This window comes from Filicampus tigris, chromosome 15 (genome assembly GCF_054856515.1).
Source record: "Filicampus tigris isolate MCC_2025a chromosome 15, RoL_Ftig_1.0, whole genome shotgun sequence".
NCBI lineage: Eukaryota > Metazoa > Chordata > Actinopteri > Syngnathiformes > Syngnathidae > Filicampus > Filicampus tigris.
In genome coordinates this window covers 18630896-18658244 of record NC_141231.1, presented here as the reverse complement: position 1 = coordinate 18658244, position 27349 = coordinate 18630896, and the positions used below count along the sequence as shown (strand labels likewise).

Here is a 27349-nt window from a genome sequence, read left to right as displayed (position 1 = left end):
GCCCGGGTGAGACACAGTGCAGGCGCTAGCGGGGATGATTCTTGATTGTATTTGTGGATTTGAAAGAATGCATTAAGGGTAGAATGTGGGGGTGTCGAGCAAGGAATTTGCTGACTTTGGATTTTCTCTTCTTGGAGGATATCAAGTACGATTATCAAATCACTTACAAGCGCCGTCTCATAAATCATCACATATGAGGACGCATTTGTCACTGGGCCTCTCTGGGTGGTGTTGCCAATGTTGTGGTTCTCAACTCACATCCCTGGGGGACGGCGAGCTGTAAGGTGGGGTCCGGAAAATAATTTGAAATAAATGATGTCATATAATATTTCACTTATTCACTGGCGTGGACGTTTCAATTTGTCAAAAAAAATCCAATTGTTTGCTGCCACCGATGAATATATTTGTCACGTAACATTTACACTTCGGCTTGTAAGCCACTGTAATGACTAGCATATCCCTGTAGATGGCGGCGTCAGGTTGCTTTGGATTCGACATCAGCACAGCTTTAAAGTTGAAGATAAAGATTAGGCACTCAATCTCACCTTGTCGTGTCGATTATGAGGGAGAGAAATACCCATGCGTCGGAGGTTAGGCAAGTTTAGTCGAATGATACTCCAACAGAGTATCTACTGTGTATGTGTTGCGCTAGGTAATAGAAAGTGTACGTCACGAGCGTGAGAAAAGATCTACAATTTATGGAATGAATGACAAATGCCTAGTAAAAAAGTCACTGATGTTGAACTAATATGTAAGTGGGCCAAGTGGGCCTCCGGGCAAGATTCTCGACAGTACGCCGATTCCTAGCCATGTATTTCATTGCTTGACAGCAGAATCAACTTTTCACCAATGGAGAGTACGACTAGACAGGGAAATGGTCAAGAAGGAGTTTGACAGTACGATGCAGTTTTACTGTATGTCGATTGTCTCTACGTTGTATAAATGTCTGTGGAAATGCAAACGTTTTGCCTTACATTTTTTTTTGTGGTCATTCTTCCCCGAGCTAGAAACACACTTTTGTCTGTTAGGTTTGGTTCTTACATTGTGACAGTTCATTCAAACACTTTAAAATTGAAAACAAATTTGAAGACGTTACGGAGTACTTTAGAAAAGTGTTTTTTCAGAAGTTTAACCCTCATGAAAAAAAAAAAATGCATATAGTTACCCTATTGCCCGCGTTTCACCTAGCGCGGATGGATCTGGAATGCGATAAAGGGGGTTCATTGTAATCGATGTAAACGGGGTCTTTGGACAAAAGCCGCCCTGGAACTAAATATTTGGACGAGCCCCGATTTCAAAAGCGATCGGCGTCCCACGGCAGAGGGCCAAGGCAAAGGGCCGCCAGTGAGCGCCGAGCTTGGCGTCGCGGCCGCCCGCTTAAGCGCGCTCGCGAAGCAGCCGCCGAGGGCGAGAGAGCGCCAAGGGTTGGCCATCTCGACGGCCTCCCTCGGAACGGCGGGAGCAATATTGAGCCGGCCTCACATCATTCACCGCGGAATCACACGCGCGCGCGCACACACACCCGGCTCGTCCCATGAAACTAGCAGTTAATCCATCATCTGCCTCCCTCTTTCTTTCCCGCTCTGCCTCTGATCCAGGCTTATACCTCCCGTACGCTCACCTTCACGTCGGCAGAGGACGCGCACGGGAAAAACTTTTATTTCAAAATAGTTGCTTTGCAAAGTCAACGCTGCGGCTAATCAAAAGACGGGGTGGGGGTGGGGGTGTGGGGGGGGGTGAAGACACCCGACGGCGGTGAAGAGAGAGCAGAGGACACGGGGCGCGTGTTCACAGAAGATGGACGAGCCCCGAGGCCGCTGAGAAGCGGCGCCGTCGAGCTCGACGGCGCCCGGACAATAAACCTTTGTAGCTCGGGAAGTCCCCGTAAGCCGGTCCGGGTCTAATTAGTATCACTCCGGAGGCGCGGTGACTCAGAGTCATTCAAGGTTTTTGGACTTCTACTGGAGGTGTTAGCGCGCCTCAGCTATTGCGCGTCTACTTTTTAATCATCTTGCCTAACCTCAGGTGTTCCGTTCTCAACTTCCACGTTTACTACCAGGAAGCCCAATTTCCAGTTGTTTACAGCAGGACCCTCCAAATCATTTTCAACGCGGGTCACATCGTAGTTGTGCTTTTCCTCAGGGGGCCGTTAGGGCCGCGAAAGAAAATCAAAGCTTTTCGATGTTGACAAGTTTGTAAGACACCTTGGTAGCCGATGGCATTTTGTGAAAGCATAAAATGCTCAAAATGTCTCCTTGAAAGTCACTGTTGTGTGAAAATACACAGCGCAGTTCAGTTCTCCATGGAAAATTAAGATGGGGTTTGCGCCCCAAAAAAACCCACAAAAACGGAAATTAAAAAAAAAAAAAGTTCAAAGGGGGGAAATCAACCCAAATGCATTTTTTTCAAGAATATGTTCTATGCAAGCACACTAGTTGAAACGCGGCATTCTGATGAATATTGCGTTTGTGGAATATGAGTTAAGCAGCAAAATTCAGCCCTTTTTAGCCATCTCTGGGAGCAGCCATTTTGTCTTTTCTGTCGACTGAAAATGACATCACAACTACTCAGGGCTCAGGGAACGACCAGTCACGGCTCAGCTTCAGAAAACAGGTCAGCCGTGATTGGTCGTTACCTGAGCCCTGAGCAGTTGTGATGTCGTTTTCAGTCGACACAAGTGACAAAATGGCCGCCCGCAGAGATGGCTAAAAACGGGCCACAAGGGCAATATTTATCAGAATGCTAGTGGGCTTGCATAGAACATATTCTTGAAAAAAAAATAGGTTTGGCTTGACTTCTCCTTTGACACTTTATCCCCACAATTCAAAACGCGACTTAGATCTCAGTCTTCGTGCATGTTTTCTGCTATTATCTTCAAACGTGTATAATGTCGGTAGAAATACACATTTTATATTATCGCTTGACAGGGTCTTTAACTTTTGAACAACACGGGAAACTGTGTCACGTCAGTGGCAGATCACCTTCATTCCAGTAGTGTTTCCCAACCTTGAGTGAGCCAAGGCACAGACTTAACTTTACATTCGAAAGGGCTCGGCCCCTGTTGTCCGCAAATAAGGGGGAAACGCCATACTTCTCATTTTGTCTTTCTTTTAATGATGCTATTTATCCCAATCAGGTTACTACCTCAATTAGTCTTCCAATAGTGGAAATTAGCCCCGCATTTAAATGCTAATGCTATTCAGTGTTTGTTTGTTTTTTTCTTTTTCCCCCACATGCATTTCATGCCTGCTTCAGCGTGTTAAGTTTCCGTTGTCAAGGCAAATGTGCTGAAAGGTTCCAGTCTTGCGTCTCCGTTGCAAGCAGCAGACGGACGCGGAACATTTTGCCGCTCCTCAGAAAGTTGCGGAGCGATGGCCAAAGCCGTTCTTATGGCGCCGCTCCTGGCGAGGCAGGTGCCGTTGTTTGCCGCGGCGACGCGGCGACAGGTGCCGCCGGAGTCTTTTGGAAGGCTCCATCCAAGGGGAATTATTTTGCCTCGCCAAAAACCAGATGCATTTCTGTCAATAGCAGACAACCTTGCTTTGCTCCGGAGCGGCTGATTGCAGTAGAGTGATCGACATGCAAACTTTGGCCAACGAAGAGAAGCTGTGATCGTTTTAGATGCGCTGAGACACAGGGTTCAAAAGATCCATCCCTCCGGGTCATTTTAGGTGGGCCTTGACATCATCCTTCCTCGACTTGTGGACAAAATGTAGTTATCCGTCATAAAAATGAAATTAAAAAAATGCAGCGAAAGAGGGGAAGAGAAATTATTCACGGAGCACTTTCCTGAAACGAAAAGATTTAAGACAAGGGGGTCTAACTGATTTTTGTCGCGGGCCACATGGTCGTTCTGATTTCGCTCGGAGGGCCGTTCCGACTGCTAACCCGTCGAAATGTATGATCGCCTTCGACGCCACGAATTGATGGATCGCTCGTTTTGAAATCAGAAGCCAGTAAATAGTTTGTTCAACCATTTTTCAATGTATTGTAAAGAAAGGATTGGTAACAAATGCTTGAATCATTGAATATGTTGTGGTAACAGTGAAGACAATGTCCAAAAAACATGTCAACAAGTCAACACATGATTTGGCCTTGGCGGGCCACATGGAGTGTGGGTCTCGTTAGTGCTGGACGATTGCCAAGTTGTGATGTTAGCTACTTTTTGGGGGGGTTCAAATGAATTGACATTACAGTATGCCATGTAGAAGTAAGTTCATAAAAAAAAAATAAAAATGAAATAGTAGGAGTTGTAAATCAGGACAGCCACTGCCTCAGATGGAGCCAAGATTGTTGTTGTTTTTTTTTTCTTTCTTTACTGTCTGCTTACCAATGGCACCTGGCTTCTTTTATACCACCTCCAACTCGTAGCAAGCAGTCAAATCAAAGTGAAAAGTCAGCGGGTAAGCGACAAGATATGCTGAAGGGGGGCACTCGGGCTTAAAAGAAAAATGACGCCGACTTCCTGGTCATTCGGCTGAATCTCCTTCCCTCCGTCTTGGCCCTAATCCACTTAGTCGGCTCTTCCTGAGCTTACAGCCTTTGCTTTATTCCATTATAAAGACCCACCGCATGACCCGCTTCTTATTTCATTAAAACGCTCCAATCTCCGACTCTGCGTCTAATCTATAATGCAGACGATTGACCGTATAGACCGTAGACCGGTTTGCTTTGGGACTGACGGATGGGGCGGCGGGACGGAGGACGCGGGGGGAGAATCTGAGAGGCCCGCTTACGAGCCGGCCAATGTGATTGTGCTGATCCAAACCGTGATGGAGTGGTCTTCTCTTTCTTTGATGGCTTTCGCCCTGGAGTGATATGGAAATGACCCGATCGAAAGGGGAGGCATCGGGAGGGCTCCGCCAAGCCCCGACACCTCGGACTCTTGTTGTTGTCGGATAACCTTGGCTGAGAAAATCGTTGCGGAATATTCTATTGATTCTCCTTCAATCGGTCTCTTAGCACTTCTGACTGCGTTTGACCTTGTCCAACACTGGCCGCCCTTCACCCGAATTCCCCTTTTACTCAACCTCCAGGGCGCCGAGTGTTTTGTTTAGCTAAATTTACAGCCCTCCCCAACGCTAATGTCCTATCCGGTGACGCGGTTATTGATGTGGCAGCACTATTAAGCGCTGAGCACCTGGCTTTCGGCACACCTGCGCCGGCCGGCTATTTGCCACGCGGCGTCAGATAAACAAGATACACCCCCCGAAGACCTTGTTTTGCTCAAATAACCTCAACGGAGATCCTGAGGGACGCTTAAGAAATAAGGCCACAATGGTACCTAGACTTAGTCTAGATGCGTCACTTCAACATACTTCCTTGACACCAAACTGTACTACTTTCCTATTTCGATAAAACTTTGGCTACATCTTGTGGGATCTCAGCACAAAAACAGCGAACTGAATACACCCCAAGTAAAGTTGCTGACGTGTGCATGTTAAATTACTCGAGTTGAATTTGTTCAGTGAACAAGTTCATATATCAAATCAGTTCTCCTCACTGATATGAGTTAAATTGCCATAAATGCGTTCCAGCCCCCCACAAATTTGGAAAGAGCTAGGCATGCATTCTTTTTGTCCAACGGCTCGGCTCGTCTTGATGTTCATATTTAGGTGGGCTTCACGATTTTAAGCAGAGTAAGCATTTTTTTCTCCAGAACCTGAATGTTCTAGAACAGGAATTCAAGCTTTAAAGAGGTCCAGTTAAGAGAAAGCTGAGAAAGAATGTATGGAAGAATAATATACCGGTATTCATATCGTGGTAGTCAAATAAGACACACGGGTATATATTTTTTAAAAAAAAAATACAGGAAAGGGTTAAATCTGTTTAGTTGTTAGCTCAGTGGGTTATAACAACAACAACAAAAAACCATCTGATTGGGCGAGTGGTTTCACATGGGAGGAGTTACGATGCTTCACAAAATTCTTCATAAAACAAACCAAAAAAAAGAAATCGATCAGGCGAAGGCTCCTCAAAAACCTCGCATGTCGGGGCACTGGTAGGTTGAGTTACAGGTGCCACAGTAATTACTTTTAACAGCCAGATGGTGACAAGTTGAGTCCTGGGGAGCAGCAGTGCGTCGAAAGAAGTGACCACAGCCTCCTCTGCGTCGATAGCGCCGCCGTATCTCATTACCGCCGCGACCTGTGGCACGCAGCCGCTCGGCCTCCGTCGTATATATAAAAGCCATTTCGCCGCGGCGGCACGGCCGAATATTCATTATTCAAATTTGAGGTATTGGAAAGCCCAATGTGTTACGAAGGCCAGATGAGATGAGATGAAATAGCTTAGCCTTTTGTCCGGGGAACATTGACTAATCGTCCTGCACCCCCCCCCCCGCGCCCCCCAAAAATCAATTTCACAGCCGTAAGCAGCAGGCGGCCCTGATTGTACTGTACTGCTCAGGACCACCGCACCCCCAACCGCGCACCCCCCAAATCCCACAGCCAGATCATCTAATACTCCCAGCAGCCGCCCAGAATAACTTATTGATAGACGATTATGTTACGGGTAGAAGGGACGGAAGAGCGACCAGTCTCTGTCATCTCCGCGGGGCCTATATTTGGAACACTGTTACCAGAGCCAGCCCGCCCGGACACGACATATCACCTGCTGCCACCGGCGCGCCGCTACGCATGAACAGTTACATTATCAGAGGCGTTTTTTGGTTGAGTAAGCGGAAGATTCCATCCATCCAGCCATCCATTTTCCGTAACGCTTATCCTGTTCAGGGTCACGGGGAGCTGGAGTCTACCCTAGCTGACACACCCTGGATGGTCACGCTTTCAGACAGAAGGCCAATGATACTAACAGACGCGGTCTTCAGTTATCTGGAAAAAGGGTCTGGGATCGAGATTGTCACCCTGATTTTGTGAACCATCCATCCAGTTTGTGTCATTATTCAGGGAAACTGGAGTCCGTCCCCGTTGGCGGACTACTATTGGTCGACATTGAATCCCAGGGCAGGTACTGAGACGGCCGGCCCACCATTCGGACTATGTCTGAATGTCAGTCTGTGGATAATAATGAGTCTTGCGTTGAATTAGTACGGGTACTGGCATGTTTTTTGGAATGTGCTAGGAAACTTAAATGTCCGGGGAAAACACTTTGAAAGTTCCAATGGCGGACATCCAAACCCAGAACTTTTGACTATGAACAACCAAAAGCACCATCATGCAGTCGGTCCGTGAATATTTGGACTTTGAATATGATACCTTTCCATTAAGTTACCCCCATTTCCCAGCGAAGTCTCACGGGAAATTTCCTGGAAATTCTCTGTAAATTGACTGCATAATGTTCCACCCCTTTGGAACCCGATGGACTGCTCCCTGGACTGGTCAAATACAGGACCTTTGACTGTAAGGCAGACGTGTCAGCCACAGGCGTTGCCCTGATTAGTTGCTAAACCCGTTAGATATGACCACAAATGTTCGTTTCGCAAGGGAGGTTGTTTCGGGCATCGGGTGGAATCGTGCTTGTCCCGGCCCCGCCCCCGCCCCCGCCCCCGGCCCCGGGCCCTCCATCACACCCCTCGCTCTGCCGCTGTGCTGAGACTGAAAAGTAGCGATGATCAATACCTGGAGGCCTTTTACGGGATGCCAGAGGCTTGTTTGTGTGTGTGTGTGCTGTGTCAGCATCCAGCCAAGACTTCATTAAACACCACCCGCCTGTGCAGACACACGCACAAAAGAAGCACCCCCTTACCCCCAACTGTCGCTCATTTTCACTTTCCCTCCTCACCCCTGCACCCTTTCCGCACACAAACCGGCGATGACCCCCTCCGCCGCCCCGCCGTCCGACTCCGGGCCCGTCCCAACAAGGCTCTTAAATACCATTCAAATGTCAGCCTGCCATATTGATTGGAATAATAATTCTGAAAGGTTGGAGCGACGCGCCGCGGTTGCTAAGCGGCCGCGTGACGGCCCCGAGCATCCTTCACTGTCACAAAGTTGCCATGTAAGAGCTCCCCCGTCCACCCCCACCCGCCCGCGCTCCCTTGGCGCCGCGCCGACGTTGCTTTGCGTCCGACTACCGAGGCCGCGTCTTTGTGTCGTTAATCATTGTCCTGGCGGGCCGGCGGGGGCACGCGTACCAAGAGCGATAGGGTCATTGCGAATACGGCTCGCGTGCGTGGCTGTCACGGCGCAGGATGTGTTGATCAGCCAGCGTACAGTGAGCCCCTCAATACCGCTTCTTTTGAACGATTCCAACGTGGGAGGGGCGCGGCGGCCGATTAATCGAACATTTCACCATGTCCTCACGCGTACTTCCCGATGGCAAAAGCCGAGAGTTTTCTACGATGGTAAAACAAAATCTTCGATGTCATCTGACCAAGGCTGAGCATATTGACAAAGCCTTCTTCTCTACCACCGTAGTGTTCATGTGTGAAGCGCCAGTAGAAAAGATGAAGTTAGGTTGAGGTAGGTTACTTGGAGGAGAGACAGAACGTCGGCCGTTTCAGCAGGTAAGTTGGTTAAAAAAAAAAAGCTTTGATGAAAATCCAGACATAGATCATTGAGGGACTGGCTAATGAATGGACTTTTCTGTCGCTCGTATTAACGGCACCCCTTTGACGACCGAATGGATCATCATCACGTTTTACTCAATAACTGGAAGACAACCCAACCGCCGTCCGTCCCTTCAGAAATGGCCGACTTGCCACTTTTACCGCGCAACTACTACTTTATAAAACTGAAGATGAAACAACAACTTGGACATAGCCATCAAGATCATGTTGCCGCCGGCCGGGTATATCCGTTCTGCGCTTTTAGAGATCCGATACTGATTGGATATTTATCCAGATTCCATGATGCATATACCAATTGTGTCATTTCAGAGCAAAAAATGGGAATTGTCACTTGAACCTTCCACCCGTCAATAAAATTCAACACACTCCAGCGCTATCACTTGGCCCTTGATGGAGGAATTGTGTTATTTTTAGGAAAGGCTTTTTTCCCTTTCCTTTTTTTTTTTCAGTTCCCATCCGTACCCAAAAAAAGCTTTCGTCAAAAGCCGTTTCATGGTTGCCGGCACAGACAAAGGGGAGAAAAAAAAAAAAAAAGAAGCTGATCAGAGCCTCACCTGGCAGGCACCTCGATGTTGGAGATGGCGTAGAAGTACTTGAGCAGGTTGTCCCGCTGCACGTACGTGCCTCCCAGGGCGGGCCTGAGGAGCCTCAGCCTGAGGTTGGTGAAGGTGAAGAAGTCCCTCAGTCCCTTCATGCTCTCCATGCGCGTGTACAGGCTGTCCATGTTGTGCAGCCGCGGGCCGGCGAAGACGGCGAAGCGCGCCCGTACCTCCAACGTGACGTTCTTGTTGCTCTTGGAGCCCACCCAGCGCGAGTACTGCTCGGTGCAGATGACGCGGGTGACGTTGGCCGGCGTCAGGTCGCGTACGCGCTTGGCCGGCATGTTAAAGGTGTCCAGGCAGTCGTCGGCGTAGTACTGGTAGGGTTGCCAGGAGCGGCCGTGGTCCGTGGACTTGTCCAAGACCATGACGGTGGGCCGGCCGTACTCGAAGGTGACGTGGATGTCGTCGGTAAGCTCCAGACTCTTGTTCCACGACATGGAGATGTTGGCCAGCAGGGGCTCCGGGTGGCGCCGCCACGTGACCGTCTGCCAGTAGGTCAGTAGGCCGTTGCGTTCGCGGTCCTGCATCAGCTGCGGAGGGTGCGCCAGGTCCGGATTGGAGGCGTCGCATTCGTCGCTGCACAGGTACGGGTTCTCCTGCAACGACAAAGACGTTGGGGTTGGCTGGAGGAGTCAAAAGTATTCTTTGCTTTGGTCGAAGCGTCCATCCCATCCGGCTTTCTACCGCTTGTCTTCTTGTTCAGGGTCACTTGTGACTTGGGCCACTTTGGGAGAGAGCACTCCGGCATGGTTGCCAATGAGTGAAGGGTTAGATTAGATTGACAATAACCTTCTTTGGCACGATTGATCGAGTGATTAGTTTCGGACCATGGGTGCCGCTGAGGTTCACGGGCGACCCTGGCAACTTTAGACGAGAACGCCTTGGACTGACCTCCTTTGGACAAAAGCATTAAATACTATTTTTTTTTTAAAAAAGGTTCGATTTGGTCGAAGCATCCTTTCATCAATTCTATACTGCTTATCCTGTTGATGGCCATTGTTTGACTACGGGCGAGAGTTCCCGGGACGCAGATTAGCTCAAATGAAGAATGATTAGGTGAACAAAATGTTTTGATTTGGTTGATTCCGCACCAACCTGTTTTAGGGGTCTCTTGTGACTCCGGCGACTGTGGACGAGAGCACCCTGACTGGTTGCCAATGGAGGAAGGGTAACGTTCCCTCCATCCACTTTCTTGACCACTTCTCGCGTTCCGGGTTCAGATCTGGAGTCGATCCGGATGATTCACTACGCTCCGGATTTGTCGCCGGTCAAGCGGGAGATTTTAACCCGAAACCTTTGACTGTGAGGCACGGCAAGAAATTCCTTCCAGGGGCCCACTATTGAAAGCGTGTCAGCTAAACAGACTTCATCATCCTGTTACATCCCTCAAATCCCGGGATGCCCCGATGCGGATTAGCCGGCCTGACGTATTGCGAGCCTGGCGGATATTTCTGTAAAATAGATGTAGCGCTCCGCTGTAAGCCAGTTGTCTGACATTTTACATCAGCGCAGAAGTTCAATATTTACACAAAGAAATCCCACAGATCCCCGCAGCCGTCTCTCTCTCTCTTTCATTCTCTCCCGGCGCTTCATTTGCGCGATAAAAGATGCTATCGCGATGGTAATGATCATTAACCCCCCCGCGGGTACACTCACAAGACTGAGAGAGGCCGATTATTATCTCCCAACATTTAGTTACAGCCATTCATTGGATCAAAAGGGGGCTCGGTAATTGACGTTATTTGTCTGGCTGGGTTAGTCACATCCGCCGCAATCGCGAGTTAACGTTTCCACGTATTGGAGACGGATTATTTCAACGGCGATGGCGACGGCCGTTTCCCTCTCGGCCGGCCTACTACCTGGAATGAAATTTTATGGCGGACGTTATGCTCTTTCTTCTCGCGGCCGCGGCTAATGCAATATTCCTTTTGGATGTTAGCGCGCCCCGCTTAACAAGCTCCTGATGGAGAGTCTTAAAATAACCCTCCTCCCTCTTGCTATCAGCCGTTGCGATTCCACGCTCATCTGGCGGATTTTGAGCGCCACGCGATAAGCTGTATACTTTTACTACAGGTTTTTATGACGCTTTTGCATTGTGTTTTACGGCCCCGTGTTTGGATCCATCTGACATGTATAAAGTAGCGCATTACCCTGACGGGAGTCGCTGATGGTGCTGCGGTACGTTGGCCTGACGTCGTCTGCCCTTTTCAAAAGTAGAGCGTCTTAGCAACTTACGTCACATTTCATCCGATGCGTTTATAATTAAGGTTTTGTCGTATTACCGGCTGGTTAACGCGACTCAAAAAGCGTGCACCCATCCTCCCCCCCAATTAGATTGTATTCCGAATCTCCCACGTGTCAGTTCTCTTACCCCCCGCCGACGTTTAATATTGTTTGTACTTTTGTTCTTTTTGTAGCGAGCGGCCGCTGTACGCTCAGCAGGCGGCGGGTACTTGAACATGCACGCCACAACAACACCCAAAGCCAGCTAATGAGCGTGACAGTCACAAGAACTGAGAAGAGGAATCGTGGAATCTTGCCTGAAAATGCAAGGCTTTTTACGTTCAACAATTGCTGCTTTTTTTTTACGGAGGTGCTAAAAGCAATAAGATTCTTAATGAGTACTTAACAGTAGTATTTGATCAAACTGTTAGTGTCACCCCACAGCATTATATGACTAGGGATGTAACGATTCACTCAAGCCCCGATTTCGATTCGATTTTTTAAAATCTTTTTTTTTTTTTGTCTAAATGAATGACTCATTTTATAACCACAAGATGTTGTATTTTAACATCTGCACTTTGTTCTTATTACAGGCAGTAACTTTGACTACGTTTTTATCTTCTCAGTGTTTTGTTAGTGCCAGAACTAAACATGAAAATAAATAAATGCACAATAGACTTGACTGTGAACATTACTAATCCATTTGTGATCAAAGTTGTACTTTCAACATCTGTATTTATTAGTGCTGGGAAAAAAAAATATCGTATCGCGATACGTATTATGCCGATACCTATCGATACGTTGATGAAGTATCGATACTTTCGATACCTTATGTCATGTTCCGCATGTTCTTTTACTTCACTTTTGGAACATTTGAGGGCCTTAAAGTTGAGCTTTGTGAATGGAGTTTTATGGAGACAAAAGTCTATCATCCCAGCCCTAGAAGTTATGTTGTATCAACCTGGCGGTGCGAATCGATTTGTACTTTTTTACTTCGATTCATATTCTAATCAGTGGATTTGAAATCTTTTTTCGGTGAATGGTTACATCAATATACACGAATGAAATGATCTCTTCTTTTCCGAAACCACTGCGCTCTGACCTATTACCTTGGACTTGAGGGGCTTTTCTGAAACTTTCGCGGAGTATCCGCCATATACAAATGTGCGCGCACACACGCACACACACTTCGGTTTTACGACCGCTACTGGACATCAGTTTCCGTGAAGCTGCATGCGCTTGTTTTGCGGAAGTGAGCTGTCACTCACAGCCAAGGTAGTGGTCTTGGTCGCAAAAGCCAAATTTACAGCGCAACCCTTCAAGGCTTCGAGGCACACTCCATCATCTGATTTACTTCCACAGCAGCGAGCGGGCAAACTCCGCCGAGTGGAGACAGAAGGAGGCAGCGTTTGAGATGATGGAGAATCCTAAGACGGCTGAGTGAAAGCGCGGCGTAGCTGCAAAATAATCCGTCTCGCGCCGCACCGGAGCAACATGGATGCTCGCCTTGGCCATCCGGATAACATAATTATCTCCCCTCGCACTGACTCAGACACGGATCTCTATCAGTACTTAAGCCCGTGGACTTTGGTTTAGGGGCTGTTTTAAAGCAGACCTGAGAATGGATCCAAAGTGGTCCTGTTACGTCATGTGAAAATAGAAACTCTTGGACAAACACAAAAAGTTCTTCATTTTCATTTTCTTATTTTGACCCGAATCATGTTTCTGCGTTACACTGAGTAAAATAAGGCAGTGAAAATTTAAAAAGTTTCCAAAATTGGAGATAAATGTTTTTCACAGGACAACGACGATATGCTTGTGAATAATATCTGCTGTGTGGATGTGCTGCTGCTCCGTGTGTCTTAAAGCGCAATCAATCACGGCTGAGCTGTTTTCTGAATCTGAGCCGTGATTGGTGGTTGTGAGCAGTTGTGATGTCATTTTCAGTCGACAGAAGTGACAAAATGGCCGCCCCCAGAGATGGCTAAAAACGAGCGGATTAACACTTATTCCGCAAACGCAATATTTATCAGAATGCCCCGTATCAACCGGTGGACTTGCATGGAACATATTCTGGAGAAAAAAAAATGTTTGCGTTGACTTCCGCTTTAAAGCAGCTGTCTGACGGTTTCGAATTAGCCCGACATCGATGCTCGTTTTAGCCAATCTATAGCGTTTCGCCTTGTGTCTTTGCATTGTTTTTGTGTGTGAGCAAACTTTGGGTCGACAAAAGCATGTGGTTTGCTTGAATAGTTTCAGTGTTACAGGAAACTTCCACCTTGGAGTGACAAACTGCTTGAAGTCAGCAGGGCGAGAGCACGGCTAAGGAACGCGCCGCGCCTTGAGATGACTTACAAGTTTTTCGAGATACGATCCATCATTTGGCCCAAAAAAAAGCCGTTTATTGCCACCCCTGCCCGGTTGAAGTTTCTGCCACAATAAAGATAAACCAGACAATTACACATTGCGTATTTAAAACAAGCACATGGCTTTGAACGCCCGCTAGCTCGATGCTAACAAAACGCCATATCTGCTGTATGTGTTGGTGTTATAACACTGTAAACAACAAATATTTCAACGGTGCTCTAACACAGGCAATGCAACAATACTCACAGGCATGTATTCTTTATCTTCTGCCAAATTGAAATGTGTTTTTTTTTTTAAATGAGCTCTCGAAAGTGTGTGTTGTCACATATGGCGGGCGGGTCTGGAGCGTGAACCAGACTTGAGCGCACGTCCAAGTAGGAGAGTTGTTGGGGTGAAATGCTTTGAGTGTGTTTTGTGGTGCCCTCCGCCGGCGCTTCTCGTGACCTCGGCTCAAACACGCTTTTACACACAGCGGACAGGATTAGCCGGCTTGTTGTTCCTGCGATGACCCTCCACCTGCAAATCCTATTGAAAGCGATCCCACTGTCAACTGGCCCAGATACAGACTCGCCTCGTCCGCCTTCCCTTTCGCATGTAGCGGAGCCGCTGGGCACAAATGGCCAAAGTCCGTTTCGAACGTTGCCGGCACCTCCCCCCGCCCCCAAGAAAAAAAAAATTAAAAATCGACATCGATACGTTTTTGGATTGAATTTCTCTTACCTGTGCAGCCTTCTTCGAACTGAATGTTGACAATTTCAGTCGAGAAAACGCCAAATGCTTTCATAAACCTAATGAATAGCACTCAGCTCTGTCGATAAGGAGTATAAGAGGGACGCAAGGCAAACTTTGTCTTTGCAACAGGATGTTCTACGTCGGTATTATGATTAATATTGCACTTGTGGAATAACAATTCCGCAGATGAATCACTCCATTTTCTGCCATTTTGTCCTGCACCAGCCGCTGCTGTCGCCCGAAATTGACGTCAAAGCGCCTTCGGGCTCGCATTGCGAACGGAACGGAAGGTGACCAAGGCAAGAAAACAGGTGAGCTGGGACCTTATATAGTGTATTGTGAAAACAAATATAGTGGGACCCTGACTTACTTACAAGCCTTTGATTTGTCTTTTATTTATTTATTTTTTTTCATTTTGTATGTTTTTTGCCAGAATTTGAGTTGCAAGCCACACCCACCAATGCATTTCCAGATGTTTATTGAATGGGACAAGCAGCCAAACACGGTCATAAAATGAAATAATAATGATAATGCATCAATCAATTTTTATATACTTTACGGGGCTGGAACGGATGAATGTCATTCCAGTTCATTTGAATGGGGAACATGAATTTGCTGTACGACGAAATGGGTCAACGCCATGAATTAAACTTCCAGGTACCACTCGGTGTAATGCGTGAAAAAATGTACACGTGGATGCCAAATTGCGCCATCTTTGGTTAAAATGACTTTCGTCAGCCTTTTGTGACCTTCTGTGAGGATTAACGTCAATGGATGTGAAGTAATATACTGTGCGGGAGGGCGGGGCATTTTTTATTTATTTTTTTTGCGTCCCCCACCCCCCTTCCCACGAGGGACGCAAGGTTGCATTTAAGCCCTTTGTGTGCCCTGCATGTCCTTCGTGTCCTGCGCTGCCAGCATCGGCTCAGTGTATCTATGCCAGGACACACACGCGCACGCACACACACACACACACATACTCACACACAGATCCCAGCCAACTGCTGCGGCAGGTGGCCCGCACTGCTAAGCCCCTCCAGCAATTATCCTCCCCGCCATCCCGTCTCCAGGACAACAGCCGCTATGATTCCCCGGCCTTAAGCGACTTCCTGTTTTGGTTGTTCTGAAACAACTGAAAATATGTATTTTTAAATTTGCTCTCAATATACTATTCATATTTTGCAGCGCATATATACGGCGCCGTCTTGAGATACGAGTGACCCGGCTCACGCGTTTGAGCTCTTTCAGCTGTATGGTGGCAGTTGTTTGGTTTTTTTTCTTTTAAAATATATAAATACCCCAAAAGAGTCTTCAAGCTGTCTGTGACGCCCAGTTGAAGTTTAATGTCAAACTAAACAAAACAAAAGCCCATAGACGGGCTAACTCCTTGGAACTATGTTGCAGTGTTATAAGGAACGTATGTTTGAACACAACAGGTGCAGCAACACACGTAGACACACCACATGTGTTGCTGCATTATATACAACTTAATTTAATACTCACAGGTCTTTATCCTCTGTGAAAAATGACTACTACTGCTGACTCGCTTTAGTTGAGTGAAATTCATCGTTTGTCTGCATGACTGTATTATCCCGGTCCCCGCTGGCCAAGTAAAACACACCAGGAGGCGGCGCAATGAGTTAATCATTATGCACAAGCTTTTTCATTCTTTGTGACATATTTAATTATGTCTTTACTAGGGATGTCACAATGTCCCAATGTCACGATACGATCATATCACGATATGAACCACGCAATACGATAATTATCACGATATTGTGGGGAGGCTGGCTATAAATAAAAATCGCACGATATTGTAAAAAAATAAAATAAAAAATAAAAATAACATCACAATATTCTGTTTTTGTACATAATAGCAATATTCACAAAGAAATAGACTTGGCCAGTCATGGGCTCGTACTGGCGATTAGCGTGGATCTTAAACACAGGCGGCATCAAATCAAACTGCACTAATAAACTAACCCCCAGAGGGTGCTGGAACTTTTGTAAAAAATGTCGTTGAAAAATGCGATTAATCGCGATTAATCTTTTGACAGCACTCATTTATTTCGATTTTTTTTTTTTTTTTCTCCCCATATAGTCTTCCCCGAGCTATGCTAACATGTCCACTCGGCCAGTGGTGACACAGCATTCCTGCCTCTTCCTCTCCTTACTCATCTCCTGACCGTCTCGGCCACTTCCGCAACGTCCTATAAGTTATATGGCCAGCAAGGGGAATAAAGTGTATAAGGGACGCTGAGCAAACACCCAATATATTTTGTTTTGGGGGGGGCACATCAAGTGAAATGACCCTCCCGTTAAAAAGGCCTCAGAGGGGCAAAAGCGAAGGATATTGCTTTTTCATTTATGACGTTCATTTTTGTCTTGTGAGATTTTTTTCATGCTGAGAATGCCGCATGTGAGTATGTTATGTAGGCGAAACAAATATTTCGTGCACTTTTCATCACCTGCAAATAATTTGCAAGTTGGCACGCAGATGGCGTCCATCTTTACGTTGGGGGATTTCAACGGGCGCTGAAAGCGAATGTTGGTGGTATGCGTGCTTAATTAGCTGGGTTGGAAAGTAACGGGAGATTTGTACTTTGTGACTGTCTTGTGTAAAACTGAATGAAAAGGACAATAAAAATAAAAAAAAGTTGTATTTAAGCCTTGAGAACAAAAACGAGAGTGCTTTTAAATAAAACGATAGCTAAATGAAACCTAAATGAATCCTGAAATGAATGAAAATCCTTCGTTTTTTCCGCATTGATTTTTAAATATATTTATTTCAGCATTAATATGTGGCCATACCAAGTGTTGTAGTTTACTTTATGATGCAACACTTATTGTGACCTCTTTTTTTATTATATATTTTTATATCTTGCACTCCAAAAAATGCTCTAAATTAAAAAAATTACAACTATTCTCTGTTTAATTATAAAAAATGTCAAATAACTTTCCGGCAGATTTTTTCAATTTTCATAGTGCTAAAATCAGGGCAATTTAATCGACTGGCCGATCAATCGGCGGTCCCCCTCACAAATACTAAGACTAATGAAAATGAAAAGCAAAGCATTTTCGAAAAAATGAAAACGATTAAAAACTGACAAACATGTTATCTGAATTTCAAAACCAAACAACGATTATCATGAAAAAAAAAAAAAAAAAACACTCAGAAACAGCCCAAAGTCAAGTGTTTGGCATCGAGCTGGTTCCCCGCTCACTGCGAGCCGTCAGCGCCAAACACTCCCGCAACGTGCCGTACAACGTGTGTAAGCCCCTGTGGCCGATCCCTCTTAGTCGTGCCTCGCTTAGGCACAAATCTCACTTAGAACTAGCCTCGCATTATGCCAACACGTCACATTGGAAGCCGCATCCCTTCCTATGCTCCCAGCCCACCGTGGGGGGGGGGGCATATTAGGACGCTATCCAACCCCCCCCCCCCCCCCCCCCCCCCCCCCCCCAAGGGAGGCGCGGCGTACAGTTGGCCGCTGGGCTCGGGGCTGCCCTTTCCCGCGGCCTTGAAGGCCCACAGCTGGCCTGGCGGGGGGCCCGCGCGGGGTCGGCGGCAGGAAGCGTGGCCGCCGGCCCGGTCTGGGACGCGCCCACCCTCTCCACCAGCTGTCGTCGTCCTGCCCGTTCCTTTTTCTTTGCTTCCTCCCCTCTCCTGCTTCTCCCTCTATTTCCCTTCTCATGTCTATTTTTAGAGCTGGCTGCTTGCCGCCTTCTAAAACGGGCGTTGTGGAGCAGGGAGCCGTGTTGTTTTTGTCTCTTTGACGGGCCCGACTCAGGCGCGCGCTAACGTTCCCGCGCCGGCCCGGAGCCGGAGCGAAACGCCGGATGGCAAGGTTGGCCCGCGAAGCCCGCGTAGCAAGCGACCCTCTTGAAAGCTTTTGATTAAGTTGGTATCGACTCGATGGTCCCGCTTGGCGGAGCTCGGCTCTTGGGCGCCGCAAGCCGACGCCGCGCCCCGCGCGACGCACGCACGCAACTCGGGTGGCGAGTGTATACAATCCTACATTGATTTCTGCGCGTCTCACGTATCGTTAGTCGACTAGCGTATTTGCCCAAGTATTTTGAACTTTGCAATAAAAAAACATCATCTGAGTCACGGTGAATCAAAGTCTTTTGCTATTTTACGTGTTTTCCAAAAACCTTGCAAGAAAAAAATGACATCGGCAATTACGCTAAATACTAGCGCGAGGCAAATACGCTAGCGCAAGGCGACTTTCCTGTTGCCGTGCCAACCCGAAGCCTCAGTCCACATGCTGGTCGTCACGTCGGAATTTAAAAGAATAATAAAAAAAATCCTCCCTCCTCACTCTTCTGCCTTTCTTGGCATAATGGCATGTACTCACTGACAACGAGGTGCTCTAAAGCGACTACCCAAAGGGAAGATACGTTTTTGGGATGAAAGCTAAGCTAGCGAGCTAAGCTAGCGAGCTAAGCTAGCGAGCTAAGCTAGCGAGCTAAGCTAGCGAGCTAAGCTAGCGAGCTAAGCTAGCGAGCTAACTGCATGTGACAATTGTGTCAGATCATCGCTGAGCAACCAAAGTTGCTCAAGTTCTTTTTTCAGCGGGGGAGGGGCGACTCGTGCCGGGCGCCCGTACGGGCACCAAACTTAGCCTCGCCCAAATATCGGGCAAATAGTTTGAATGCTTTATCTTCAAAAGTCAATGCTGTCCATACAGTAGCAATTATCTTCCAACATTTTGACACACATCTCTGAATTCACTGTACAGTATCATTAAAGGAAAGAGAAGCAAATGGTTGTCTTCCCTCCTTGCCGGAACGCAAATTCGTATTCAAGCTAATCCATTTCCGCTAGCTATTGACTTGATTTTAACTGCCATCTACAGCACGGGAGCAAGTCCAAAGCTTTTTGCCGCCGCCGCCGCGTCGCATCGACACAAGCCAACACACGAACACGCTGGACCCGCTTGCTTGGCGGGGCTCGTTGCACTCGCGGCGAAAAAGAAGAAAAAATAACGAGCGAAATCGGCGGGAAGTAAGAAAAACAACAAAAAAAACAAAAAAAACAGAAGCCTCCCCGTGGAGGAAGTACAGTAAAAGCGAAAGCAGGCAGGGATAGCGCACCGTCACATCAAAAACTCCCTGAATCCTCTCCAGTTTTTAGGAACACGCTGTCACGGGGTGAAGGAGGAAACTGAGAGGCGTTGGTAGAACAACAATTTTGCATCTTTCCCCGCACTCGCTTGTGTGAAGTCTTATTAAAGACGAGCAGCTCTGCCCATAGGGTGATTCGCCCCCTCCCCCCTCCAATTTTCCTGTGCCCCAACTTTTCCCTTGACTTGTGGGATTGCATGCAAATGTGCGGCAATTAAATAAGAAGTACAACTTTTCTGTACAGCTGCCAAATCCTTCAGGCGGGGAAAGTGGGAGAAAGCGAGAAGGGGGAAAAAAAGCTTCTTTCCTGTAAATAAATGATCTGGATACCAACACGGTAGACAAGGAGATAGGATAAATGCACCTCCGTTCCCTGACGTGCGTACACTTTAATTAATCATCTGACGGAGAGATGAATGATGCTCATCCGATTAGAATGCAAAAAAGTGGATTGAGAGACATTTTTGGCCAATCGTCGTACACCAGCATCGAATATAGCGACATTGTCCGAAAATAAATGACATCCTCTGCTGCCGCAGAGACTGGATCGTCATTGGGGTTTTTTTTTGTTTTGTTTTAATGGCCTCACACTCTAAATGATTTCGAACGATTTGAAAACAAAAACATCAGATTGGAATTCTCGGATCAATAACGATGTCAGCACAGAACGTCACTGGAGTGAACGAGCTGCAATGTCTTCTTTTATGACGTCATTGATCCAATGATGACATTTTGGGCAAATGATGATGACATTACAGCCGATCACCGATTTTGCATAAGATGCTAAATATCTGCCCGTCAGATCTGCGCAAAGCAGGGATGTAACGATTAATCGAAAAGTGATTTATAATGGATTCTCCCCGATTAATCAATTCATCGATTCAATCAATCGAAAATCGAGTTGCTTAAATTCATCTGGAAAATGATCTCTTGAAACGTTTATTTCAGTCCAGATGCATAGCACATTTTGAATGTGTAGATCAAATGATGCGCTTGCGCCAAACATCATTGCGTATTGCGTTGGTGGATGGCTGCAGAACCACACGAGTGTGGTAGCAATTTTTTTAAAAAATCGAATCGAATCGAAAATCGGGAACTGAAAATCGAATCGAATCGAATCGGGGCTTGAGTGAATCGTTAAATCCCTAGTGTAAAGTCTATTTTTAATCAAGCAAATCATAACCCCGTGTGAAAAATGGATCGAGTCACACTACTACTGTCGGCGCTACTCGAAGCAACCAAGTGTCGCATGTTAAACAGTTACTTTATGTTACTAGCCCAAGTGTTGGATGCTGATAGCGCCGATTTCAACGGAAGAAAAAGTCAGTTGGGACATAGAGTCTTCGCTTAGGTTTCGTCAGCAACGACGGACTTCAAAGTTTGAGAATGATGACGAGTGTTTGCCAGTGTTAAATAGCATGGATTTTAAGGCAACAAAAACAAAAGTGGATAGAGACTTACTTTCTTGAGTGTTATTTGGCAACACCAGAACTCGAGAATGGAGCCGTTAAAAGTGGAAGTTAAAAGTAACACCTGAACAGGTACACGTCCCAACGAGGACATAGGAGAGAAGCTCACTGGATCTCCATTCCCTGATGTAGTTTATCAGACGTACCGAAAGTGAAAGTTTTCTTTTTTTGGCAAAAGAGCCGTTCAGATGGTCGTCATAAATGAGTCAGCGGATGACGCCCACTCATCGCGCCTCACCTGCCAAGGAAACTGTCAGGGCTCAGCTTCTCCAGCTCGGCGCACCGCCGCCGTCTTCGCCTCCGCCACCGGGCGCTTCCGACGCCGGGTTGAAGCGCCGGCTCGGACCTCACTCCGTCCCGTCCCGTCCCGTCCCGCCCCGCCCTCCCACCTTCTCATCAGCCCGGCGGATGGGCCGTCGCCGGGCCGGCCGACCCTTGTAAGGAAGCCCATTAAGGAGCCCATCAATATTTCATCGAAGCTCACTCACGAGCAGAACTTTTCCAGGCCCAAGCCATTAAGGGGGTTGGTTGTCAATACGTCACGGCCGTCTTGGGCTACAAGCACCACCCCCCGCCAAGCGCCCCCCTCCCCTCTGGAGGAGCCATCCGAGAGGCTTTCTGCAGACTTGTTTCCGCTTGGCCCACACGAAACAAATCATTAACCAGTAAGTGTCCGCCGCATCCTGTCGGATGCGAACGGCGACGGCAGATGACAGCTTGTTTGTTAACGCAAAAACCGCCGCGCTACGTCTCGTTTTCAGACTTTGGGGCTCGCGGCTGACGAGACGGGTCCCGGTGACTTTCTACTGACGGGTAGCTGCTTAATTCTCGTCCATAAAGCTTGAATATATGAATACTTCAGCCTGCGCGGAGGGTGGGGGGCTGGCCCGCAGGCCGGGGCGCGTTAAATATTGCTGACATCTTAACGAGTTTTCCCGCCGAGCTTTGCCCTTCGTTGTCCTTGCCGCGCAGTCGACAAAAAAAAAAAAAAAAGGTCAGTCTTTGCATTCCGTTCGTTGGCAAAACCACAGTGAACCGAGCCCAGATGTGAGTGGCGAAAATCTGGGCGTGGCCAAGTGGCCGATGTCAGGAACTTAATCTGCCACTTGTGATCCGCAGCAGCTCGTTGTGAGTGTTTTCATTTTGTATTCGTGTGTTTGTCCGCCTCGATAAAAGATGGCAGGAGACTTCTGCAAAGTAACGGGGCATAAACGGTGAACTGTGATATAGTGGGGGAATACTGTCATGCGTTTGTTTGCAAGCCACACCCCATGAGACGGACGCCATGCCAACACTTATGTCATGGCGCTAGCTAAGAACCCCGGAGATCTTAATTAAATCACCCGTGCCTGCGTGTCGTTTAAGCTTCCTGCTAATTTTCCGTGGTGGGACGTAAGCAAGTGCAAATACGTTGTTACTCTGCTTAAGTGGATTTTTCAGGTACCTGCACTTTACCTGCATGAACGACGACAACGGATTCGGAGAAGCAACGTTCCCTGTGTTTTCATTTTTTTTTTCCCCGCTCTACTAAGTTATCAAAATGGGTCATGTATGTATAATTGACAGTGAAAATGAATTTCTCCTTAAAGTCCGCCTAAAGTGAAAGCGCAGTGTGTCCGGATGAACAGCGGCGCTAGCCACTAGCTAGCTCGCAAGCTAACAGACTTAGGGGGTTCCTCGCGGTTGGTGGGGGGCATCCGCGACCTAAATAAGGACTCCATGCTGTTTTGTAAAGCGTGACATCAAGTGAGGATACATTTTCGGGGGTGTCGACATAGCTAGCTAGCTAACCGCGCAGCGCATTTGCGTTGGCTAACCACTGATGCGAATGAAGGCAATCACGTTGTGATTTATTGGGGGAGGAGTGACTCATGCCAGATGCAAAAGTGCATTTCTGGGCACCCTTTTAGCCAAGTCCAAAAAAAAAACAAAACATAAAGAACTCCACCTTCTATTTCTACTGGAGTTTTTGAAGTATTTGGACTTCTATTTAAGTACAGAGTGTGAGTACATTTAGTGCAAGGGTGGGCCGGACGAACAATTAACTTCATTTTCCTTTTAATCTTCAGTCACACTCGGAATGAATGTCCGACTGCCTCGTTGGATACCTGGGGCCGAAGCCCCCCACAACCCGCCCCCCCACCACTTTGGAGTTCTCTCGACTCCCCCCAAAAAAAACACACAAAAAAAAACTCACCAGGGTGCAGAACCTCTCGGGCGGGTTTCCGCACGTGACCCCGGGCGGGTCCACCTTGATCCTCATGTAGTCCTTCATGGACTCGGCCCGAGGCTGGCACGCGTAGTGCTCCCACACGGAGCCGTCATCGGTGCTCACCAGAGACTTGCACAGTTCGTACTGGCCCCCCAGCGCGGAGGCCCAGCAGCGCAGCAGCAAGAGGGCGACCCGAAGGAGCATGGCAGGCGGGGCGGCGGTCGGTGCTCGGCGGAGGGGGGACGCGCATGGGGCGCCGATCATAGGGAGACGTCGGACATCCCGGCTCGACTTTCACTGGCCGATGATGAAGCGACTGCAAATGTCCCCCGCGGATCCGGGACACTTTTCCTTTCTCGCTTGGGGTTTCGGGGTCAGCTTTTGCGGAATGATCCGGGCGTGCACTTTAACCATAGTGCCGCCGGGAGTCGGGGTGGCGTTCACGCAGGTCCGAGGGTGGGGCCGCGTCCCCGGCTGGATCCGGCCCTCGTGATTGTCCTGCGGGGTGGGACATGAACAAGTTTACACCCGTCTTTGTTCGTTTTCAAAGCAAACGTCTTTACATGATCCTCTTAGGGTGAGCTGGAGCACACCCAGGACTGGTCGTCTGAAGGCTTTCAAAGGGGGACGGGGGGGGGGGGGGTTCTGATCAATTCCGATAAGAACGATTCATTGGATATTATGGGACGAGTCCACGTTGGAAACTGGGAATGGGAGAGCTGGAGCCCCTCCCACGGAGAAAAAGGCTAAACCCTGAAAAACTTCTGGACATCATTTTTGCGAGAAATAGTACACAGGACAACCGGCTTTAAGTCGCAGCCAAAGAAACCACAAACACTTTCCGTCCGTCCGTCCGTCCGTCCGTCCCTTTTGACTATGGCTGACTGATATAAGCAAATGGGCAAGTTGAAACTTGTGCTTTGCTACTCGTACTTCTCAACGGGAATTCAAGCCACAAACGCGCTTTAGAAGCTGGCGACTGGGCAAGCGAGACCATCCAGGCTTTATTCAAGACGTTCAAGTTGCAATGCATCTAACTTGACAAGCAATATGAAGCCATGGCACTTATTCTATTTAAAAGTATGTGGACTGCAATACGGTACTTTTATTTAATTGGTGGATAGTTGTTTGTTTTTTTGTGTTTTTTTTTAAAAAAAAACGTTTTTGAGTTTTTACTACAAAACACTTTTCAATACACTAAATAAATTAAAAAAATATATCAAACCAATACTAAAACTAATAGAAACTCCTCTAAAACAAAGCTTTTTTGGAAAAACTAAAACTAATCAAAACGAATAAACCTACTCTGAAAACAAATTAAAAGTAACTCCATTTAAGAATGAAAACTCAAAACAAAACAAAACAACCTACCTGTCATGAAAAGTCCCAAACTATTACAACACTGGTCGAGTGACGACAATTCTGTCACCGACCAACGGAAAAGACCATTTTTAAATTTGCGCCACTGACACGGCGAAAGAGGTGCGCCTCGAATGGCTGGCAGCGCCCCAGAGTGGCGGCCATCGAGTGGCGGCCATCGAGTGGCGGCCATCGAGTCCGTCTACTGTCGCAAGAGCGTTCAATTATTTAAAAAGCTGCTGTGCCAGAGTAGGAGTGAGGAATTAAACCATAAAGCCGTTCTTAAAAACATGGATAAAAACATGCTGAGTAGGTGTGGCCAAAGGGGCATTAATGTACAGTATTTCGGGTGTGTGTGTGTGTGTCTATTTATATATATATATATATATATATTAGTGTTTCTATGAGGTATTGTGTATGAGTATTTTTTTGTGCGTTTACATGGAGAATATGTTTATATTTTAGTTTCCGATTCCACAATTACATGTGAAGGGGTTGGATTGAAATAACTTGTTTGTGCTCTTTTTGGGGATGACACTGCACTAGTTTAATTATGGGATATTTGTACGATACATTTTACAATTCATTGGTCTTTTTTGCACAGTGTGTTGGAAAAAAAACAAACTTTATTCAGTCAAAAGAGAAAAAAAAAGAAGCATTTTTTTTGTTTTCATCCATTTAGGACTGAGGTGTCCAAACTAAGACTCGGGGGCCATTTGTGGCCCATCTTCAATTTTCCTGCGTCATGTACTAAAAATTACATTTAACAGGGCACATAATTTTAGTTAAAAAAAACAAATCTGAAGAGGTGTGTTTATTGAAAAAAAAAAATGGGAGGCAGGGTAGTGATTTTTTTTCTGACACCCACATCCCATGGCTGGGCGGATGCGCTTGATAGGGACGAGCACTGCTACTAAAAATGTTTATATATATATAAAACAACTATTTTCTTCCACTTTCTATGTTAAGGTCCGACTTGTGAACAGATCACATGGTCAAGTAACTGTAAAGGGTGAAATGCCCTGGTTGTGACTATGGAGTTGCGACTCAGCCGCTGGTTGATGCAGGGGCGGCTCTATTAGGATACGGGACACCGACCCACCCCGACGGCCACCCCGATAACAGTCAGAACCGGAACTTCCTCAGTCGTCGCTGTCATGTGAAAAACACTTATCTCCATTTTTTTTTGTTCATTTTCTTAATTTAACACGAATCATGTTTCCGCATTACAAACATCGCATTAAAGTGAAAGCTAAAAAAGTTTCCAAAATTGGAGATAAGTGTTTTTCACAGGACAGCGACGTAATACAGGAAGTTGCCGTGAAGCGTCTTCATACTCTGTTTTTGAAGCTTTGAAGAAAATATCGCTTGTGTGTATTTGTTAAAACCGTTTTAAGTGGGGAAAACTCCAAAAGTATTTGGGGTAAAAAGCAAGAGTGAACTGCTTTCATTGCATTGATGGATCGAATTTGTACCGTCCCGGGGCCATCGGACCCCCTCTGCCTTTTTGTTAAATGACAGTCTCAGAATGCCAACGTGGCCGTTTGCATCCAAAGTTTAGGCAGCCTTGATTTCAAACTGAAAGGGGACTTCCTGTAATCCCCCCCACCCCTCCGCCGCACCCCACCCGACCCACCATGCCCTACTTAGCAGAGCACGTGGAGTTGTGCGTCTACGTTCAATCCAAACCGGCTCATTGCCGTATAGCACTCCGTCCGTCCCTTTCCCTCCTACTTTGCAAGAGCAAAACGCCGCGCTGCGCTTGCGGTGTCTCGCGCGTATCGCCCACGGAACGCAAAAGTCCCGCAAGTGGCCCGTCGTCACTTACAGGTCGCGCGCATCGGCGGGACGCTCGCCGTCCTCCCCTCTCTTGGCGGGACCGGCGTCGATCATCCGCTGTGGTCGTTCCTGTCAGTCATGAAGAAGACAAATCCAAATGAAAATCAAAAGTGTCTTTTGCTAGGGCGGGCGGGCGGTCGGCCGAGCGAGAGCGAGAGCGAGAGCGAGAGCGAGTACGTCCTCGACGGCGCGGAAAGGAGTCTCAAAAAGTAGAAAATGTGGACTTGGAGGGAAAAGCTGCTGGCTGCTGCTCGTCTTCCTCCTCCTCTCTCCCTCCCTCCCACTTTCTCTCTCTCTCTCTCTCTCCTCACCGCGCCTCCTCTTCTTCCTCCTCCTCTTGCACACTTTACGAGCTTCACGCGGGATGCTGAAGGGCGCTCGCTCCTCTCCCTCACTCGCCCATATCCCTCCCTCCCTCCCTCCCTCCCTCCTCATCCCTTCCTCTCTCTCTCTCTCTCTCTCTCTCTCTCTCTCTCTCCCCCTCTCTAATACCCAGCCTAAATCCGTCTGCCCATCACTTTCAATCTCTATCCGGTCCTGACGCCCCCCACCCTGACTCGCTCATTCAGCCACCCACCCTCATCCCCGTCCAGCAGGGGCGGTGCACCCCGCCCCGCCCCGCCCCGCCCCATCCCATCCCATCCCTATCCCAGGTGGTCCCAAGCTGCAACGATGCAAAGTGTGCACACGCCTCTGCCGCACGGATGCACGCCTCCTCCTCCTCCTCCTCGCAGATGTCTTTTTTTCAACACCCACCAGCCTAACGACACATCCCCCCCCCCCCCCCCCCGCATAATGACCTTATCTAACACATCTTTTTACACTCGCGAAAATGATATGAATACATTAGCTTTTGGGTGGTAATATAACGGAGCGGTGTAATAATGTT

General features: G+C 47.5%; 1 protein-coding gene across 3 annotated transcripts in view; it reads right to left on the bottom strand.

The window, feature by feature from the left end:
- Positions 1 to 26851, bottom strand: part of ntng2b (netrin g2b) — a 65834-nt gene extending 38983 nt beyond the window's left edge. For all 3 annotated transcript variants that reach the window (XM_086053019.1, XM_086053018.1, XM_086053020.1), the window contains exons 1-3: positions 26450 to 26851; positions 23248 to 23760; positions 9085 to 9728 (exon numbers count right to left, since the gene is read on the bottom strand). In XM_086053019.1, the coding sequence (XP_085909145.1) occupies positions 9085 to 9728; positions 23248 to 23526 (923 nt within the window). In that variant the 5' untranslated portion in view covers positions 23527 to 23760; positions 26450 to 26851. The remainder of the gene's footprint in view (positions 1 to 9084; positions 9729 to 23247; positions 23761 to 26449) is intronic.
- Between the last annotated feature and the right edge of the window lie 498 nt (positions 26852 to 27349).